Consider the following 22,190-nt stretch of genomic DNA (forward strand, 5'->3'; position numbering starts at 1 on the left):
ATGGGTCCGATTGATGGCTGACAGAATCCGGTATCCTACTTTCTACAGTGTCCAACCAGACACTTCTTGGGAAACCCACAGAGAGTGGAAGAGAAATGTCCCTGCTCTTGTCTCAACTCTCCCAAACAAAGCTGGCTGGAAGGTCTGGGAGAGAGAAAAGAATGCTAAAGACATGAGTCAGTCGTGGGTTAGCCTAGAGGCTGGAGTCCTAGCAATTCCCTGAGAGTGTTGTCTGCTGGCGGCTGGCCTGCTAGTGTGAATAAGCAAGAGCAGTACAGAAACAAAGAGGGACAAATGGAAATGGGACTAAGTATACAAGGGGCAAATAATTCAGACATGCCCTTAGGTACAGCCACATGCCACTGTTTTAAGGGCAGGAGTAGCAATTTTTCCTTGGCAGGCTGCCTAGCAAAACTGCTATTTCACTTCCTACCAAGTCGTTTGGCCTATTGGGATACTATCTGTGTACCTCACCCAAGGGAGTTATATATACATATACACTTTGGAAGATAACCTTCTGGAGGTAGGGGTCAAAGTAGAAGTAATAACGAATCGTTCGCTGTTTGTTTGTTTATTTCGATACACTTACGCTATTATTTCAAGACAAAAAACAAGCCCTTTCAAGGAGCCTCACAGAAACAACATCAAGCAATTTAAACACACACATAACACAACATTAAAAATGAAAAACATCAGTTTTTTTAATTTGACAGAAAAATATTTGTGATCATCATTTGAGGCCCTTCTCCATTGTTCCCCCTTCAAAGGAGATTTATGGCAACACAAGAAGGGGCTTTTCGGTGGTGGCTCCCTGCTTGTGAAATGCCCCCCCCAGGCTTGCCTGGAACACTCTTTAGCTAGTTTTAGGAGCCGGGGGGGGGGAGAGGAGTTTTACCCAGGTTTCCACCCCCTCGTTTGAGGCATTTGTAAGTATTTGTGGCCTCTTTGGTTGGAACAGGATAAAACAAATAGACATGTTTGTTAGATTTTTGTTGATTCTGTTTATCATAATTGGTTTTAGTATTCCTGTTGTGTTTGTAAATCAATTTGACTCATTTTTGCGAGCAAATCAGCTACTAAATATATATAACAACAACTCTGAAGGGAAGAATGCAATTCTGTTTTCCTCTCAGTGAAATAAAATTCAATGGATGGAAGCTGAGAGAGAAAACAATATTTGGCTATACAAACCACTGCCCAGTTTCAATACCCTTAATCACTGTTTGGTTGAACAAGAAACAAAGGTTTTAGGAGTTCCCTCCCCCCCCCCACCTCCCTCCAACCATGAAGGGGAGAACAACATCCTTGCTTTAGTTGTGTGATTGTTTTCACTGCCGGTTTTCTTTTATCGTGAACTGGTCGCTTCACGTTCAGCAGAAACAGCAAGTTGCCAGAGACAGATAGCCATCATCTGCATATCTTTGGCACCAGCTAGGGAGAAATGCTGTCTCTTTCTGTCCTTAAAATTTCTGCAGAGCCACATGTGACTGTGCATAAGGGTTTGGGAGCGCACACTACACAATACTTGAAATAGTTTCTACTTCCCCTTGTAAGTACAAGAATGTGGATTATTTTTTCCTTTAAAGGATCAGCACAGCAAACACCATCAGCCGTGCTGAGACCAGGCCTCTGTGAGCACATTCCCACCCCCTTAAGAATCCTGGAAAAACTGGTTTGTTAAAGGAGCTGAGAATTGTAGCTCTGTGAAGGGTGAAAACTATAGTTTCAAGGATGTGTGTGTGTGCACGCGCTTTAAATTAGCTTTTAACTGTATGGTGTGGAGGCAGCCACAATCTGGCTTATGTGCAATTCTGTACATGTGGATTCACATGTTGTTTATCACTACATGGTATGCAACACGCATGAAGCTCATGTGAAACTGGAAGAACTGGTCTGTGTCATTATCTTGTGAATTGCCTTTCATGTGAGTCTCATACCACAAATTTATTATTATTAACATTTATATACCGCCCCATGCCCACAGGTCTCGTGGAGGTTCACAGGATAAAATCACAATATAAAAACACAAAATATATAATCAAAATAAAAGCAAGAACAACCCAAGAACAACCCCCCCCCCAAATACCAGAGAGGGAAAATAGAATCTAAAACACACATGCACAATATTTGTAATAAAACATATAAAAATAAGCACCCATCAGGTACCGTCGATTAAAAGATCAATTTAACTGTCTTTCAAATCAAAACATTTTAGCCATCCCCCCCCCCCAAATTGCAACCATTCATAGAAGCTCCTTGATCCTGTGGAGGCCTCCATGAAGGGGCACTAGGAGGCAATTTTCTATTATTCCCCCTTCCTTCCACAGCCCTTGCCCCCATTCCCAAATCTGATCCAAGGTTTGGGGAAAATCTTGGGACAGCATTTAGTGGCAGCAGGGGAGGTGGCATTGAGGGCTGTAACATAAAGTAGTTTAAAATACAGTATGAAACAATGGAAGTTTGAAAAACAATTCAGAATAAACACCTAAGGTGGATACTTTTTCATCCAGCTGGAAAACCTTGTCGAAACAAAAGTGTTTTCATGTTGTCATAATATTTTATGGAGGAATTACCGATTTCCATATAGCTCCATGACTGGTTTTCCTGAGGTTTTTGTTTATAATGGAAAGAGGGTTTCAGATTAAGCAAAGGACTGCCTTGATTTGGGAAGAAGGGTGTGCCTGACACTTTCCTTAAAAGTCGCACAGGAGACAATTTATCAGCCAATGTATTTCAAATATTATCTGTCTTTTTCTGCAGAGACTGCGATTCAAGATCTTTTTAATAGGAAAAGAGAGCTATAATAATTGAACTGTGTTGAGCAACGATCTATTTCTGACAGTTTTGCTCCACCTTTCCTCATGTAATCCTGCCATAACATGCTTAGTTGCACTCATTTCACACCCAGCGAATGCACACTTCAGATGTGCATTATGTACAGCATGTTCTGATGAGCTTGTCTGCCCAGCAGGAACGCTCACAAGTCAGAGGTCAGTTCTGCTCTGCGCACGCCTGCACCGGTCCTTTTTTAAAGGTTTACATTCTGGCTGTGCGTAGCAGAGGAGCACGCACACCCGAGAGAAAGCAAACACTATTTTAAGAACGGCACAGCGCGTTACTAAGAGGCCCAACTATTTATAGCTTTGCATAAAAGCATGTTGGAAGCTTTCTTCCTTATGAAGCTTTAATTCCTAAGACAACGCCAATGAGCTCAATTGTAGCTTGGGACAAAGAAGAAAAAGATAAGATTTGGAGAATCAAAAATCAGGATACGTGCAAGACATGTTTACAAGGGGCGAGGCAGAGGGCAGTAATGGACAAGCCACACGGACTCTGGATTACCAGCTTAACTCCGGTTCAGATAAAGGTTACCTAAATTGTTGGTTGGTATTTATTTTAAAAACCTGCAATGGAAGTTAATAATAACAGGTGAAATAAAACAGAACACCCGCAAGCAAGAACCTATCAGGGCATACAGGCAAGAGCCATAAATACAACAACTAATTAAAAGAAGTAATGTGGTTATTGCCCATTTTGTTTAACCTATTTGCACATCAATCAGCAGCAAGCCTCTTAACATCTTCCTGATCACATATTTTTCCTCCTAGGGTGCCACTAAAAAGTCCATGTTCAGGGGGAGAGAGAGAGATTAATATTTGCCTCTGCTTCAAGATGGACTATTTTGAAAAAGAAACAAACCCCTTTGACACATAGCCCTGCCCTGCCCTGCCAGTGCCGGCTCAGACGTTGGGCAGGATGAAGTCACTGCCTCAGGCTGCCCGCTTGCAGGTCTCCCGCCTGGCCTGCGACCTCTGCCAACAGCAGAGAAGTGATGCTGCAAATCGGCACCAATTTCGGGCAACATTGTGCCCGTCTGGGGCGAGATCTTGCCCGAAATTGCACAAAATTTTGTAGAGCAAAAAAATAAAAATAAATCTCATGGGATCTGGGGCAAGATCTCACCCAAAATAGGCAAGATCTTGTATGAAATCTGTGCCACCATTGGTGGATGTGCCCCTGCCCCTCACCTAAGCCCAGAGGGACACATATGGAACATCAGTACTAGAAGCAGAAGTGCCTACACACCTGTAACGTGTTGCGTTTTCCGTTTCAATGTCCTCCAGATGAAATTCTGCCCATGGGTCAGGCATGTGCTTGGCTTTCTCAATGGCGTGCTTCCAGGCTTGCTGCAGAAGTTATTCACAAAAGGCCATCAGAGATAATGCACAATCACTGATTTCGCATCGTACTTTTGGACCTCAGTCTTGCAAAGGGAAGCACACAGAGAGAGCCCGAAAACGGTGCAGGATAAAGGATATTTGTCTGTGGACAAAAGTCTTGTGGGCCTGCCTCTACATTTGGACCTGTTTTGGAAAAACCACACCTGCCTGCACTACACTGACATCATATATATATATATATATATATATATATATATATATATATATGATCTCATCAAGGAGTGGGGAGGTAAATATGTGTAAGGATTTACTGGTTCACGCCACCGGCCCTCCGCTGGATACATTTTGCTTTTAAAATTTTCTTTTAAAAAAACATATTTTATTTATGATTTTCAATTTTATAAATTTCAATAATTTTACAGTCCTTTCAACATTTCAAAACTTGACTTCCTTCCCCCTCTTTGTGTGGTTCCTTAAATGTATTTTTAATATTTTCTGCCTATCCAAATTAACTTAATTTGCTCAACAAATGATAATCAACACGAGAGCCAAGACTGAACTCGTGTTTTTCTTTTAAAGCAGAGTTATTTTCTTTTACAACAAAATATTTTGGGAGTACGTCCCTGTCTCAGCTGGTGGGAGCCCCTTGACCGCTAATCTCAGCCAGACGTATTGTTTCTTTGGATCTGCTCATGCATTCCTCTTCTTACCGTATTTTTCGCTCTATAGGACACACTTTTTCCCCTTCAAAAATGAAGGGGAAATGTGTGTGTGTCCTATGGAGCGAAGACGCCATAGCCCCGTGACCCTCTCCCGGCTGGAGAGGTGACGTGCGGCTATGGCAGGAACATCTACAGCCCCGTGTCACCTCTCCAGCCGGGAGAGCGCGCGCGGGGGGCTAAAGCAGCCTCCCGCGACCCTCTCCCGGCTGGAGAGGTGACGTGCGGCTATAGCAGGAGCCTCTACAGCCCCGCGTCACCTCTGCAGCCGGGAGAGTGCGCACGGGGCTAAAGAAGCCATAGCCCCGCAAACCTCTCCCTGATGGAGAGGTGACGTGCGGCTATGGCAGGAGCCTCTCCGCTGCGCTTTTCCGCTGCTCCCTGACCTGCTCTTTGGGGCTGGTGGTGGGCTTCCCCCGCCCCAAAGAGCAGGTCGAAAGGAAGCCTGGAGAGCGAGAGGGGTCAGTGCTTCTAGCCTGAACGCACCTTAAACGGCACCTTGTTTTAGAGCAGGAAAACAAGAGGGGGAAAGTTCTCCCCCTCTCTGTGCAGCGCCTCCTGCCGCTTCACTGAAGGGGCGCTGGGCAGAGAGGGGGATTTTTATTTCTTGTTCTCCCCCCTCTAAAACAAAGTGCGTCCTATTGTCCGGTGTGTCCTACGGTGCGAGAAATACGGTATTTTTTAATGTCCCAGTGATACAGTCGAACTCAAACATGCTCTTGAGGAAAAAGTAAGGGGGGGACACACAAAACAAGCTACATATAATCAAACTGAGAAGCAAAAGCCGCTTGAAAATGAACCAAAAATCCCAGCTCACCACATGAAGCAAAAGGCATGTTAGTATGTAAAGGATGCAGATGAATATTACAACTCCAGACAAATGGCTGTTTCATTCTCCAAGACACTCAGCCCAATCCTGTGCACAAAATGTGCGTATTAGTGAAAATGCTTATGTGAGGGGAAACTGCATACAAAACTGTGTTTATTAAGAGAAGTGTGCACAAAACTGCATATGATTTTTCCGGAAATGGTGGGATCTGGGTTTTAAACCACTTGCCCACCTCAAACAAGAAATTTATTTTAAAATGTTGCCGCATTCATTTTTGACCTACCCGGCTATGGTCAACGGCAGAGCCATGCTTAGAATGCTGCTGAGTGCCATTCTAAAGGACATACATGAGAAACAATTAAGCAGAAGACATGTAGAACAGAGCAAAATAGCATTTAAATGAAAGTCACTTTTCAAGACAATCAACACATCCACTGTGCTTGGTGAAAGTTTTTGAAAGCCAGTTTTTCTACGCTTTCCTGCACTGCAGGGGATTGTGACCAGATGACCTTTGGAATCCATTCCAACTCTACAATTCTATGATCATCTAGAATACAGTCCTGCTCACTTCTCTTTCAACTGGTGTTCCTCTCCTCTGCTTCCCAACAGCCTTCCACTGACAGACATCTAACTTCTGATACTTCTTAAGAAACATCAGTGACAACATCCCATATATGGAAGCTAACGGCAAGGGCCAGAGTTTTCAAATGAGTCACATGGCAATTATGTTTGCTGCACACAGAGCGGTGTCATTCAGAGGTAAACACACTAAATTTGTCCATGTCCCTTTGATATCAGAAGGAAGAGAGATGGCAGGGCCTTTTCAGCTATGGCACCCTAGTTGGGAAAACACCTTCCCAGAGAGTTCTGCCAGGTGCACCAGGTGAAAACCCATTTTACCTGCCAATACCTTTTGGCTCTACCTTTCGTTTATGCTGCTTTTATGAAACAGCTTGCTGCAACTAGTTATGCTTTTATTTATTGTGAATCTTGTAGCTTTTTGTTGTCTCGCATCCCACACAGAGAGCAATGGCTGAAGAGTACGTAATACATTGCTATCACAGAAAGTAATTATAATTGAAAATGGAGAGTTGCCAATAATTATTATAATGATGGAGGCCTTAGGACCAAAGGCAGCTCAACAAGGGCTGCAGTTCAGGCGGAATGATGTTTTGCTGAGGTGGCACACAGCCTTGATAAGCTGTGTAGTTCTGAGGGAGTTTTCCTTTGTATGCTTGCTTGGACGCCTCCCTGTTATGTACAAGGCCTGGAGATAGAGAAAGACATGTCTGTTCCTTTCTCTTCAAATTATACATTGCCTTCCGTTCAGTTTCCTCAGCAAAGTATTACCAGGATTTATTTTCTCTTTGGACTCTGTCTGGGTTATTTAACAGACTTTCCCAACATTTGTGGCCATGATCATTTGCAGCTCTACAACTTGTGTCTTCTGCGTATTTACAAACACACAAGCCAGCTCTGTGCCAAATGTTTACGGCTTCACACTTCGGTCTACGCACAGGAAATGAGTAAACTGCAAATTGGTCTAAAGGGGTGGGCCATTGTCGTGAGAGCAGCTACAGGTCTGGGTAAAACGCACGCAAGTTGTACATCACAATAGTTAGTTACAAGAAACAAAGCAGGGGAAGAAAGTTTTGACCTCATGCCAGCCCAGGAAAAGCCAGGAAAGAGAGAGACTGGTGTGGACTAACCTTGATGTCAAAAGAACTCCTAGGAGAAGCGCTGGATGAATACAGCTCATTTTTCATCAAGTTGGTGTAATAGTTGCTGACTTTGTCACCAGCTGCCTTGTTTGCAACAGGGTCATCTGTTATTGGGCAGATATAGTAATTATCTTCATCCTCACTATCGGTGTCGTGGTAATTCCCAGAGACTGCTTTCGCTGGCTTGCTGTTATCGAAGCATTCCATGTGAAAGATAAGGTCTTCTTCCGCCATACTGGTGGGAGAGTGGCTTTGCTCGTGTGGGGGTTGAAGTAGCCAGTATTACAAATGAAGGAACCTAAAGAAAAGAAAGGCGGGAGATCAATATCTGAATTAACCGGGGGGGGGGGGGAATGGGTCAGTATGTAGGAATCTTTAGGCTTTACATTTGTTCATTTAATAAAAGTTACATGCCGCTTGGTTGTAAAAACAAAACAAACCCTGAATAAACCTGAAAGCGGTTTGCAAAAAAAAAAAAGAATAAAACAAAATCATCAGTAAAAAGTTAGAAACAGTCGGATAGATATAAGATATATGTTGAAAAATACAGTAATGGTTCACTATCTATCCAAGCATTTGATTGACGTTGGAGAGAGACTGAGTTGAGAAACGAGACCAAGGGTACATATTGATATAGGAATGTATTAGATAAAGTGTAAAGAAATATACAATAATAAGAGTACATTCATTTGTTTTTTAAAAAAAAGGAATATACAACGGGATAGACAGGAAGTCCAAAGTGTTGGTATATATATAATTTCAGAGAAAGTTTGGAATAGCTTTTTAGTTTTTTTCTTTATGTATATAAAGTATACATACAGGTTGAAAATTACAGTATAATAAGTTTTGTGATGTAATATGACAATGTCTGATGATGTAATGTAAGAACTTAAATAAATAAATAAATTAGAAACAGCTATTTAAGACATTTAATTAAAATCAATTATAAACTAACAACCAATTAAAACACACAATGTTCTACGTATCTCCATTTTAGCAGTGGTTTCAACGGACACCAATTCCCATCCCAGTGTCAGGCACTGTGGGAACATGCCTTCCTCCAGGAAATGAACCACCAGGAGCTCACGTCAAGCTCCCTATTGCTCCTTTGAAGCCACAGCAGTAACTGCCCCATACCTGACCTCCCATATGGCGTCAGGTGTGGGGGCGAGTGGCTGCGGTTTGGTGAAAATGGCCCTGAAGGCCAAACAGGATGCTGAGAGTTCTTATGAGACTCCTATTCTAAGGCTACCAGATTTTTTTCCAATGAATCCGGGGACACTTTGCAACTTCAATGGATTTTGTATGAGGACTGATTTGTAAATCTGGAGACTGTCTCTGGGAAACGGGGACGTCTGGTAACCATATCCTATTCCCCTCCCAAGGCACCAATTCCCAGAGTGATTTAAGAATCAATCCCTCTTTGCAGGGAACCCTGGGAACTGCAGCTCTGAAAGGGGACAACTCTCAGCACCCTGCTCCAAGGATTCTTTAGGGCACGGGTCGGCAAACTAAGGTCCACGGGCCAGATCAGGCCCAATTGCCTTCTGAATCTGGCCCACAGATGGTCTGGGAATCGCCGCAGGAATCGCCAGTGCCTGCGTTTTTCCCTTCTCCCTCCCTTGGCGCCGCCGCCTCCTCCCTCCCTCCTCCTGGCTTCTCCCTGCCCTGCCTAGAGGAGGAAGGGGGCTGGGCCTTGTTGGTGCCAGCAGCAACAGCGCTCAAGCGGCCGCCATTTTAAGCAGCCCCTCTCTGGAGCCCTTTCGTGCGACGCTCATCGTCCCGCCCCTGCCATACCAGCCCGTCGCTCGCAAGACACAGGTAAGCAGCTACCGGGGCTCGTCCGGTGCTGTGAAGAAGGGTGGGGAGAGTCGGTTGAGGGGGTGGCTTATGGACCGGCCCCCTGCTGAAAAAGTTTGCTGACTCCTGGTAGAGTCTAGACAATACTGAGCTGGATAGACCAATGGCCTGACTTTGTAGGAGGCAGCTTCCTATGTGTCTATCTGTAGCTCTGCACACTCTCTGTACTAGCTGATGCTCTAGACCAGGGCAGTCCAACACATAGCCTGAGGGCCACATATGGCCCTCAATATCTTTTTTGGGTGGCCTTCGGCAACATTTGATTGCCCCCACCCGTAGCCCTCATGCTGCCTTCCCAAAGCCAGGTAAACAAGGTGCTGGGCTTTGGGAAGGAGACGGGAGGGCTCTTCCCAAAGACCGCTCCCTCACTTAACCAGCCCTGGGATGGTAGCATGAGGACTCGGGGAGGGGGAAAATGTCCAATTTTGGCCTTGCTCACCCCCAAGGCAGTGTGCGGCCCGTGGGTTCCATGTCAAAGTATTCTTGTGACCCACGTGGTATGGAAAGTTAGGCTGCCCTGTTCTAGGTATACCAGGTTAGCATTAATTGGAAGAAAAATGATGCCGTGTTTCACACCCCACTGAGTTGCATCCAGCTAAGTTCCTCTCCGAGTAGACCCATTGAAATTAATGAGGCAAGGCAGCCTTTGGGCCGGGAGAGGTTCGCACGCCAATATATGCCTTTTAAAAATTACGCTGAGGAAAGGAGTTTATGAAATCAGCCTAGTGTGTGAAAACAGCTACATTCTGTTTGTGGAGTTCCTTTAAAGATTTGGGCGGTTCCCGTGGTGGTTAATAAAACGATGAGACGGTTTGAATGTTGCTTTTATCGCAGAGTGCAATTCCTGAGCCAACGGAGATCTCTCGTTTCTCTTTGCTGCAGTTTCTTCATTCATGATGTGGGGGAGAACAGGTGAAGTTACCTGCAAGCTCAGGCTTGTGGCGCTCCATCCTAACCTGGGAGAAATATCCCAGATCCTGGATAAATATGAAGTGTCTTCTTGTTGAGGCCTGTATTCCCAGGTGGGGTAGCAGTTCACCTTCCTGGGAGGCAGAGAGGGCTGAAGCAGAGGTCTTCTCAGCAATGGAGAAGACATGCCTTGCCTCACCCACCAACCAGAGATGATGCAGGCCGTATGCATGGAATTTGTCTCCTACCTCCTGGCTTGAGAAAGCACCCTGGCCATATCCACATTATTAATTTAAAGCAGTGTTATGCGACTTTAAACTGTCACAGCTTCCCCTAAAGCAGGGGTCAGCACACTTTTTCAGCAGACGGCTGATCCACTGTCCCTCAGACCTTGTGGGGGGCCGGACTATAAGCCACCCCCTCAACCGACTCTCCCCTCCCTTCTCCACAGCACCGGATGAGCCCCGGTGGCTGCTTACCTGTAAAAACACCAGGCAGGCCCCACAAATAACCCAGAGATGCATTTTAAATAAGAGCACACATTCTACTCATGTAAAAACACGGCGATTCCCGGACCGTCCGCAGGCTGGATTTAGAAGGCGATTCGGCCAGATCCGGCCCCTGGGTCTTAGTTTGCCTACCCATGCTCTACACACCATCTGGTAGTGGCTTTCCAGGGCATCAGGAAGGATCCTCTCCCAGCCCCTTAACTGGACATACCTGGGACTTCCTGCGTACAAAAGCAGATGACCCACGGCTGAGCCACAGCCCTTCTCTATGGCTATAGTTGTGTCTTAGATGAATTCCACATATACCGTAGAGGCGTGCTTCCATCGTTTAAAAACACGAGACTTCCCTTAGCCTATTTTCCAGCTAAATTTTGATCTGCTTTCCTCCCCCTCCGGTTCCATTCCTTTATTTCACTCTCCTTTTATGAGATTGCAAGCCTGAGGGCAGGGTGATGTAATTCTACCTTCTGTATGGCGCCTGGTAAATAATACATCTCATCATCTTTCTTTCTGAGCAGGACTCATTTGTAAAAATGTAGGGGAAGATTTGGGGTGGGCGGGTGGAGCTTAAACGCTTACTTGCAAAAGGCAAAATTGTGCAATGCATCCAGAAATTTCCCAATCCAACTCTCTTGGGAAGGGACCTCGCCACAACACTTTCCAGCTGAGCCACTGGTCCAATTAGTGCCAGCACTTTGGTGGGTGTTTATCCAAGACATTTCAAACCCATCAAACCTAGTCTGAGGGTAAATCACTCCCTCTATTTCCCATGTCCAGGCTGCATGTGTCAAAATTTGCACAGCCAAAATATAGACATAAAAGAACCCCTAGGTGGGAACCCCAAGATTTTCAGAAGTACAATAAATTATTAGCCGGGGGGAGGTAGGGGAGGAATCTAACAGGAGGGTGACTTCCCCAAACAGTCCAATGAGGGCTGAGAATGCTCAGTGGGTACAGAAAACTGTCTTGAGTGGTGAATGGAACACTAGGTGGAAAAGGGAATGGAATCAATGGAGTATTGTGGAGGGGGTTATAGCTGGCTGGCTGGCTACAGAAGCACATTTTGTTGAAGGCCATCAGTACTCTACACATGAAACATATCTGAACAAACAACAAAGACACAACCTGAAACTGATTCCATACTGTGTCTCTGATTAGCAATTGGTATTTCTTCTAGAAATGAAAGGCGGAATTATTCATTCTTCTAATCTATCTGTTTACTAACTTGCTTTGTAACATTTACACAGTGCTCGGATGTAAAAAAACAACAACCTAAAACTGGTTTACAAAAAGGTAATGTGATAACAGGGAGAAAAATCCACAACCATAATTTATTTTATTTTTTAATGAAATTTTAATGAATGTTTGCAGTTTTATATTCAATCAGACAACACAATGTAACATTTATCATATAAAAGAAAAAAGAAGCGCCGCCCCCCCCCCCTTGTGACTTCCCTCAACTTCCCCTTCTGGTTCTTTAATTATTTACTGCTTCTGCTTAATTATTATCTTATTTTTATGTTCTTATACCTTAATGCTCTTGCACACATAACCATACTTTAATGCATACAAAAGTTAAAATACTAAAACAGATTAGAATTACAAGAACTTTTTTAGGAGGCGCTAAAAAGAGCACAGTGAATGACCTTGCTTGATCTCAGGGAGTTCCAAAGTGCAGGTGCTGCCACACTAAATAACAAATCATCAATGACTCTCAGGTTGCTTGGTGCAAAAGCAAGGTACTGCCTTTCTGTTTTATCTCAGATGTGGAAACGCAGGGGCGGAGACTAGTTTGCTGAAGATCCACGCAGTGAATTCACCCTACAGTTAAAGTCAGTAAGAAGGAAAGGCACTTACCTATGGTGGATCAACTTCCGGCAGCAGAAGTTGAACGCAAGCCTCCTCACGTGGCAGGAATGGAGTGGGGCAGAAGGCCACACAGAAGTACCAGCAGTTGTAAAAACAATAACCCTGTAGGTAAAGGAGAAAAATGCCCCGTTAGCCACCACTACAGCTAAGAGCTGGCCTGCCATAAATCTCACCGTCAGGCACAGTGCAATGCTCCTCTGACCTCTTCTAAAGTAAGACACAAGCTAAAATTAGAGGTGGTATTTTCCCAGTGAAAGGGAAGTGCATATGTGATTCTCTGCGGAAAAGCAGCACAACTTTCAATGAGGCTGTTCAATCTGAGCAGAAAATATCACGCTAAAGGAAACAACCGATGGCACCAATGTATCCCCCCCCCGCCAACTTCTTAAAAGTGTGGAGCCACCTAGACAGCTGCCTTGTTTACCTCCATGGCTGGCCTGATCCTGCTCCAATGAAGGACCCCAGCATTGAACACATAGAGAAGACAATTAGCAATTGCATGGATGGATTTATATGTATTTATTCATTTCTGCCCCACCTTTCTGCCAAAGAGCTCAAGGTGGCATATCCTTACAAACAACCCTGTGAAGGAGGTTAGGCTGAGAGTCTGTGACTGGCCCAAGGTAACCCAGTGAGCTTCATGACGGAGGGAAGACTTGAACCCTGGTCTCCCAGGTCCTAGTCCAACACGCTAATGACTACACCATATTGGCTCTCACACCACAACTACTTTTTCATTTTACAAAATAAGTAGCAGGCACGGGGCCCAATACTAACCAGGAGGTTCCTGGCAGGGGCGGGGAGCACAAAGGGGTTTTAATCCTTTCCTGCCACCTGATTCAAATCAGCCTCCCCTGCTTACTGTTAAAAAATCGCCCATGCAATTGCTAATTGTATAAATGGCACCTCCTTAAGCCTGAGCCAGAATTCCCTAATAAGTAACTGCCACTAAACAATAAAGTTATAAGTAACTTTCTGGGCATTCCTTGTTTTCACAGGAACAAGTTTGTTTGGTTTGATTTCTGGCCTTAAACTAAGCCACAGAACTACATGAATGATGAAAGATTACGAAAACCAGGGCGAGAATTCTTCAGAGCGTCGGTTTTCTTGGGGTTGGTTTTTTTGCAGTCAAAGGTCCATATAGTTAAAGATATGGTTTTCCCAGTAGTGATGTATGGAAGTGAGAGCTGGATCATAAAGAAGGCTGATCGCCAAAGAATTGATGCTTTTGAATTATGGTGCTGGAGGAGACTCTTGAGAGTCCCATGGACTGCAAGAAGATCAAACCTCTCCATTCTTAAGGAAATCAGCCCTGAGTGCTCCCTGGAAGGACAGATCCTGAAGCTGAGGCTCCAAGACTTTGGCCACCTCATGAGAAGAGAAGACTCCCTGGAAAATACCCTGATGTTGGGAAAGATGGAGGGCACAAGGAGAAGGGGATGGCAGAGGACGAGATGGTTGGATAGTGTTGTCGAAGCTACCAGCATGAGTCTGACCAAGCTGTGGGAGGCAGTGGAAGACAGGAGTGCCTGGCATGCTCTGGTCCATGGGGTCACGAAGAGTCGGACACGACTAAACGACTAAACAAGATTTGGAGAACACCACACACACACACCACCAACAACAACAACTGTGGAGACCAATATTTTTATTATTAAAAACTGGAAATCTCATGCAGAGAATACAGTGGTACCTCGGGTTAAGAACTTAATTCGTTCTGGAGGCCCATTCTTAAACTGAAACTGTTCTTAACCTGAAGCACCACTTTAGCTAATGGGGCCTCCCGCTGCCACCGCACCACAACCATGCGTTTTTTGTTCTCATCCTGAAGCAAAGTTCTTAATCCGAGGTATGATTTCTGGGTTAGTGGAGTCTGTAACCTGAAGCATCTGTAACCTGAAGCGTCTGTAACCCAAGGTACCACTGTATTCAAATGCACTTCTCTTCTGCTCTAAGCTTGAGCACTAATGCTGCACCATCAGCAGTACTGAACATGCTTCTGAAACAGATCCAATTCCTGGCCTTATCTTCCTGGCATGCAGGAGCAGAGAGCTGTTTGCTTCCAGGAGAACATCCTGTGCTTTCTCTGTTTTAAGGAGGCAGCCATGTGCAGGTGCCAAATGAGCAGACTCTTTTCCTGCCACCCCCAGTCATTCTGCTGCTCGAGACCTCAATGAGCCTGTGCAATGAGGCCGGTCTCACTACCTTGTGCCAATAAGAGGACAGAGACCTTTTATTTAAAAGGTTCATCTAAAAGGATGGCAACTTGCCCTGTGCTCAAGCTGGAGTTGTTTTGGCAGCTCCAAGAAGGTTCTTACTATTGATGGTCAACCTGATATTTCATCATGGGCTATGTATATATTCTGTGCTTCCCTTGTCCCGCAAAATAAGATAATCCAAATTCTGCTTCCCCCAAATTCTGAGAATTCTCCAAGAGATATAGATCATGAGAGATGGAACCTAATTGAATACGCTCCTTTTTGCAACATTTTTGCCCCTTTCCTTAATTTCAAAAAGCATAAGGACTAGAAACTTGAATAGTAAAAGGTGAAATTCTTAGAATGCTGACTTCTGCTCCCGTTATCAGTTTCTGCCTGTTGTGTACACACAGCCTATTTATTTACTGACTACATTTATATAACCACTTTTCTGCCAAAGTTTAAAATTGCATCTCAAAACTGAGGAAGGTGTTCTGGGACAGGTCCCCTAGACTGTCAGTTGATAAGCCCAAATTAGGTCTTGAGGGCCTTGACCAACAAATAGGTTTCCCGCTGCGATATTTGGAAATTGTACACTTCCTGCTTTTGCCATTCTGCAGGTGTCATTCTGGGCTCCATAGTTTACTCTTCAGAGTTACAATTTTGCCTGTAAATACTGTATGCGTAAGTGTGAACTGAATTCTACCCCATTCCTACTTCCAAATAAGCAAAGGTGAGACTATCTTTTTCTCCATCGCTTTACTCATGGAAGTGACTCAAAGCAACTTACAAAGACAGCATAAATCCTAAAACCAATTACAATAAACACAATCAATCAAAACAAACTCAGCTGCGATTCCTGTATTGCATGGGGTACCTTTCCAACTCTATGATTCTTTTATATATAAAAACAAACCCAGACACATCTAGAGATCAGGCTGAAAGCAAGTGGGATTTATGCAGCTTCTCCTCTAACTCAAAACCCACATTTCTTTAGAATCAGCATAGGGAACCTATGGTCTTCCAGATGTATGGTAGACTATCATACAACATGTAACATACACAACATGGCTCATCATCCATGACTGTTGGTCATGCTGGCTAGAACTGAAGGGATCTGGAGTTCAATAATGTCTGGATAGCCATGGCTTCACCATCACTGCATTAAAATGACACCTTTTGCCTACATATTGAAAAAACCCCACCCGACCAGAAGCATTGGTTCCCAGAACTGTCTTGTCCAAAACTGTTTCTCAGCACTCTCTGGAAACACTGTGTAATCTCCAAATGTTGCCTGCGATCTTGAGAATTGGGAATGGCACAAGATCCAGCGGCTCGGGACAACCCTAGGCATGTCTGCTCAGGAAAAAAAGTTGTATCGAGTCCACTAGGACTTACTCCAAGGTGCCTAGGATTGCCGCCTCAATGGAATTTAGAAAGTGCATTTTGTTACTTGCCAGGATCAGAGCTGCAAAGCTATAATTGTGCTAAAGAAATGCAAGGGACCCCCAAAAGCCATCTATTCGAACCCCCAGCAACGCAGGAATGCAACGCAGTAAAACACCCCTATCTAACAGAGTACAGAAAAGCATGCAAGACTGCTATCTTCTGCCTGTGCACTCAGGGGCTTGTGCCCAGGTTAGGTGTGTAGAAATCTGCACCCTGAACAGTGCAACAGGGCTCTAAATTCAGCATTACAATAGCAACAAAATAATAATTACTTGTAATAATAAAGATTGACTGACTGATTGAATTACTAGCAGGGAGGGAAACAGCGTTACAGTATACTTTTAATGCTACTTTCAAAATTTATTCAGTAGTAAATATGCAGAGACAACAACTGCTTTCTCTCCCAAACCACAGAATCAATTATTATAATGATGATTATGGCTGTCATTTCCATTTCTTCCTGCCTGCGCTCACAGTGTAAGTCAGAACGCTGTCTTTGTCCCACGAGGTTTCCAGAGCCTGCTACCTTATGTTGAAAAACAGCAGCAGTTATTTTACACAGCATTCCAACAAATACTGTCGGAAACAATTCCCCACCCATTCTGCATCTTGGAAATTTATTTTTACTTCTTCTTTAGGGCTTGTACCCAGTGTGCAACGAGCTTTAGGAAACACAACAATCTCTTCTTGGGTTGTAACACCCAGAAAGTGAAGGAATTATGCAGCATCTGAATGCAGACTCTGCACAAACCATGCAGAAAATTCAAATTCGTATTCATCTTTGTATGTGATGCAGGTCATAACTAGTAAGCCCACAGTATGGTTTTCTTTGAATTAAAACCCAGATAGGTATGTTAATTCGGTCCCCATGAAGCTATAATCTGATCAAGTAATGTGGGACATGATCAGATATCTACATATGGAGTTAAATTATTATTTACTAATTTATTTTTGCAACACTTTGGTGCGTTGGGACGGCAACGATTGCATAATATTTAACCGTGCAGGAGGTTGGTACTGTGCAGCCATTTGGGGGGGGGGAGGAAAAGTATACCCTCTTCCTCCATCTGTTCCATGTTCAGATCCCCATAACTATGTGAACATATCCAAGCTTGTCAATAAGCAGACCTGCTGACTGAGTGCCTTTGATTGCCATGACATTACATCAACAACCTGCAATCAAACAGTCCAGGAACATTCTCTGCTTAGAAAAGGAAGCAGGCTGCAATCTCGTTGTCATTTATGTCGGTGAGCAGAAGCCTACTTTTGGAAAAATACAAATGGCTATTCCTGGGTATCAGAATCATCCCTGCCTTTGTTCTACTACAGAATGTTTAATTCCATTACATAACACTGGGTGCATTAAAACCCAGCAATGTCCTACTGTAAATGCTCTTTTGCACTGCGAGCTTAAGCATGTTTACTCACAGGAGAAGTCCCAGTGTGTTCAGTGGGACACACTCACCAGGGAGAAAGCTCAGCCAGACTTATTTTCAAGTAAACATGTACAGGACTATGATGCCGCAGTTTCTAAAATGCTCTTCCACTACACAAACACCATACTAATGACACACTCTGGTGTCCTACAGTGATGCCCCTCAGACAAATACCCTGGTACAGTAAGCAGGGTTGCCAGACCTGCAGGTCAGACCTGATGTCTCCAGGTTTGCCTGGCCCCCCTCCAGGTGGAAAGCTTAAATCTCCAGGTCCAGCAGAGTGTCTTTAATTACCCATCTATCAGATTGTGTATGGGATGCGGGTGGCGCTGTGGGTTAAACCACAGAGCCTAGGACTTGCTGATCAGAAGGTCAGCGGTTCGAATCCCCACGACGGGGTGAGCGCCCATTGCTCGGTCCCTGCTCCTGCCCGCCTAGCAGTTCGAAAGCACGTTAAAGTGCAAGTAGATAAATAGGTACTGCTCCAGCGGGAAGGTAAACGGCGTTTCCGTGTGCTGCTCTGGTTTGCCAGAAGCGGCTTAGTCATGCTGGCCACATGACCCAGAAGCTGTACGCCAGCTCCCTCGGCCAATAAAGCGAGATGAGTGCTGCAACCCCAGAGTTGATCACGATTGGACCTAATGGGCAGGGGTCCCTTTACCTTTACCTATCAGATTGTGGATGCAACTTGCAAGCTTCAACCCACCAAAAGTCAGCTGCAAATTGCAGCGCAAGCACTTCCTCCACTCCTTTCTCCCAATTAACCTCTGTCTCCAGGCCCTACTCCTCTGACATCACCAGGGGCCAGGGCCACCCCTAGGTCTCAGGTTTGTACTCTGAAGTCTCAGGGTCTGGAGTGTTCCTGATTTGGCCAGCCTAACAGCAGGCTAGCTCCCCTATTCTCTCTCCAGACAAGCAAGGGGCATCACCAGAATCCACTGACACACGTTACATGGGGGTAAAAATGTGGAGTTTGGCCTGGGGATAATTTCAAGGCTGGGGGTGGGGGGAGAGGCCTGGAAGGCCTCATTTGGGTTTCCCAACCATGTTCTGTGTTAATTTACGGTGCTGGCATTGTGGGGGAAAGCAGCATTCATTCCCCTTATTTCCAGCACAACTCCAAACCCTTCGCCCATTCTCCTTCCTCAAGCAATTATGAAGCCTTCTTGTTCTCCATTACAGTGGTACCTAGGATTAAGTACTTACCGTATTTTTTGCACCATAACACTCACTTTTTTCCTCCTAAAAAGTAAGGGGAAATGTCTGTGCGTGTTATGGAGGGAATGCCTGCGGGTGGCATGCCTACGGATTTTCCTCCTCTAAAAACTACGTGCGTTCGTTCCGGAGGTCCGTTCTTATCCTGAAACTGTTCTTAACCTGAAGCACCACTTTAGCTAATGGGGCCTCCTGCTGCCGCCACGCTGTCGGAGCCCGATTTCTGTTCTTATCCTGAAGCAAAGTTCTTAACCTGAAGCACTATTTCTGGGTTAGCGGAGTCTGTAACGTGAAGCGTATGTAACCCGAGGTACCACTGTACTTTCAAATGTGCTCCCACAGAAACAAGTTTCCAAGCTGGTTAGTGTCTGTACTAGAAGACAAGGCTTCACAACACAGCACTTTTGGAAAATAGCAGCATGAAGGGAATCGTTCCTTAAAAGATAATGACTGCTTCCTTATTGCAAAGCACCCTAGCAGAACGCTACCCCATCATTTAGGCACCAAACGTCCTGTCCTTTGGGAGCATTTACACGGGGATAGCTGAATCTTGAACAAAATGACTTTCTGCCTGCTCAGCCTTTTCCTAATCTGCTGCAGCTACAGCTAGGGACTGTCAACATCACAGTGGTTTTAACACAGATGTTACAGAGCGAAGGGGAAATGGAGAGTCCATAGCCCTGTTCACATGAAGCAGAAACGCAACACATGGCCAGGCATGAACGAGGGATAACGCCCACGTAGTTGGGAGAAATCCTGCCTGCTTCACTCCCCCGGGGATGCTGTTGCTGCATTACGTGGAACTCAGCCATAGTTTGGCTTATGATTGATTACATGCGAACCCAGGCTCATGGTTTGTCTCCCCCAAGAACAAATCCTGGTCAGAGTTTGTGGTTTGTTGGGAGCGAGACAACCCACAAGCCAAGGTTTGCATACAACGCTATACCAAACCATGGCTTATCTACAGGTAGTGTAGCAGCGGCAGGAGGCAGACGTTGAAAGCAGCAACAGTTTTTGCTTTGTGCATTCACACACTCACCGGTTCACGCTTAGCCATGGTTTGGTGATACGTGAGAACTGGGCCCATCCCTGAAGAAAAGTATCAGCCTTCCTCACAGATCAGTCCAGGGTACCAAATCTGAAGACGGTTGCATCTAACTCGGTGCTGTCTAAACCAATTGCCAACAGCTGTCCAGGCTCACTCCCATTCCTACCTAGAAAGGCTGAGGGTAAAATCCTGGGACCTTCCATATGCAAAGCACATTCTCTGCCACAAGAGAAAATCCCTTCCTTTAAACAGAACAAGTAGTCGAGGATCACCAGTCAACCATAGTTGAATAAAGCAGTATACAGTATATTAATTTCAAAACAAAGTAACTAAGGCTGCAATCCTGCTCACACTTACCTGGGACTAAGCCCTACTGAACACACCGGGACTTGTTTTTAAGTAGCCATGCCTAGGATTGTGCTGTAAAGTGGCAATCATATAACTAATTTCTAATTTGATGGGTCTTACTTCCGAGTTGTTGTGCATAGGACTGCGGTCTAATCGGAGACAGAATTCCTTCCGCCACCCAAATATGGTGTTCAGTCAGATCCAAAGGGAAAGAGAACCCAACAACGCTACAGAAGGACACATGCAACCAAAGGTGTTTCCAAACTCGTGCGATTTTCGGGTGCAATTCAATCACTTTGCAGAAAATTTGAATTGTGCAATTAAAAATGGAGATCTCGTACAAGAGAAATCAGCTTCCCCAAAAGATCAGTTTCTCCAGTAAGGAGAGCTAGGAGTATCCCTTGCCTGTCAGTGGAGAGAATACTGAACTAGATAGATCAATTTTCTAAAGACCCAGTAGAAGGCAGCTTCTTAGGTTCACTGGAAAGCGTGGGATAAGGCTTGATGCACTGTCATCAGACCTCCCCGCAAACAGATGAGGACAAACCCTCAACAAACAGCCAACTTCGTCTAACCTCCCTGCAAACAAATCAGGAGACATATTCAACCAACAGATACTCTGGAGGAGCTGTCCTCCCCCCCCCCATCTCTTCTCATTAAATGACAATGCATTTGGAGATCGGTTCATAAAAACACTCAGCTGACCATGATCCTGTTTTTTAGAAAATTAAAAAACCCAACACACACATGCGCAAACTCACCCAAACCCTTCCTGATCCCGATGATTGACAGAACGAATCACGAGAGGCAAATAAAACAAAATGCCCACTGTGCAGCCAGGAACACAATAGACGGTTGTTTCTGTCCGCAACCCCCCCAGTCACACAGAGCACAGTTGTGTGTTGATGCAACCCTACCTACACCCCAGTCGCCAGCACTGAGGTCAGCAGCGCGGACGCTCCCAGGAAAGCTCTCGAATTCAGACGTGTCAGCGAAAGAAGGCGGGAGGGGAGGATGGCAGGAGGGTCAGCCCGGGCGCTGCTTGCATCTACCCGCTCCCAAGGAGGGGCAGGAAGAGAAACCTCCCGGGCTGCCACGATTGCCGCTAGCCAGAGCTTTGGGCCGTCTGCAAAGGCAGCTAAGGCGGCCTTGCAAACACAACCGTCCCCTATGCACCCAAGCTGACCTAAACCCACACAAATAGACACGAGGCCAATGCCAATTCTTTTCCTTGCTTTGCCCGCCCCAAACAAACGACAGGAACAATTGCAAGCCCCGGGCCTACCTTTCCACGCAGATCCACACCTTTGCAAAACAGCAAAGGTTCCTGCTTGCTTTCCACCTCGCCAACCCCTCTCGCTCTCTTTTCTGCAGAAGGACGGCCCAGCTAGTCGCCTCCGGGGAGGCGGGCCAGGCTTTTGCAAGCGTGCCAGGAGCAGAGGCGACGTGCAAGAGCCGCGCGCGCCGGCTGCTGCTGCTTTGCTGCTTCCCCCGGGGACGGGACTGGGGCGCACCGAGCACGTTCCGGAGAGCGGCGCCTGCAGCCTCCCTGCTGAACTCGCCCTACGCAGCAAGGGATCCGACGGCACGCCTCGTTCTCACCCCGGGCTGGAGCAGGAGGAGGAGCTGGAGCAGGAAGGAGGGAAGAGGCGGCTCTCCAAGCCGAGCCAGGCGGGGCTTCGGGGCGTCCGCATGCAGACCGGGTTGAAAGCGCATCGAGCGCGCGTTTAAAGTGCGAGACGAGGTGCCTTGTCGGAGCTGGGTAGCAGGCAGCACAGTCTAGGGTGGCTGCAGGCAGGGCCGGATTTAGATTTGATGAGGCCCTAAGCTACTGAAGTTAATGGGGCCCTTTATATGTCCAGCTGTCCTTTGTCAACATCAAATGTTTTTTGTGTGTTG

General features: G+C 45.6%; 1 protein-coding gene across 4 annotated transcripts in view; it reads right to left on the minus strand.

Annotated features, from left to right (window-relative positions):
• The window catches only part of EEF2K (eukaryotic elongation factor 2 kinase), a 42,707-nt gene extending 20,806 nt beyond the window's left edge, over positions 1-21,901 (minus strand). The window contains exons 1-5 of one of the 4 annotated variants that reach the window (XM_082199725.1): positions 21,577-21,901; positions 12,586-12,699; positions 7,439-7,748; positions 6,013-6,063; positions 4,087-4,187 (exon numbers count right to left, since the gene is read on the minus strand). In XM_082199725.1, the coding sequence (XP_082055851.1) occupies positions 4,087-4,187; positions 6,013-6,063; positions 7,439-7,684 (398 nt within the window). In that variant the 5' untranslated portion in view covers positions 7,685-7,748; positions 12,586-12,699; positions 21,577-21,901. The remainder of the gene's footprint in view (positions 1-4,086; positions 4,188-6,012; positions 6,064-7,438; positions 7,749-12,585; positions 12,700-21,576) is intronic. The other 3 variants (XM_082199722.1, XM_082199723.1, XM_082199724.1) reach the window with 3 other exon arrangements.
• Between the last annotated feature and the right edge of the window lie 289 nt (positions 21,902-22,190).

The sequence above is a fragment of the Podarcis vaucheri genome (genome assembly GCF_965113315.1).
Source record: "Podarcis vaucheri genome assembly, chromosome: 14".
Taxonomy (NCBI): Eukaryota; Metazoa; Chordata; class Lepidosauria; order Squamata; family Lacertidae; genus Podarcis; species Podarcis vaucheri.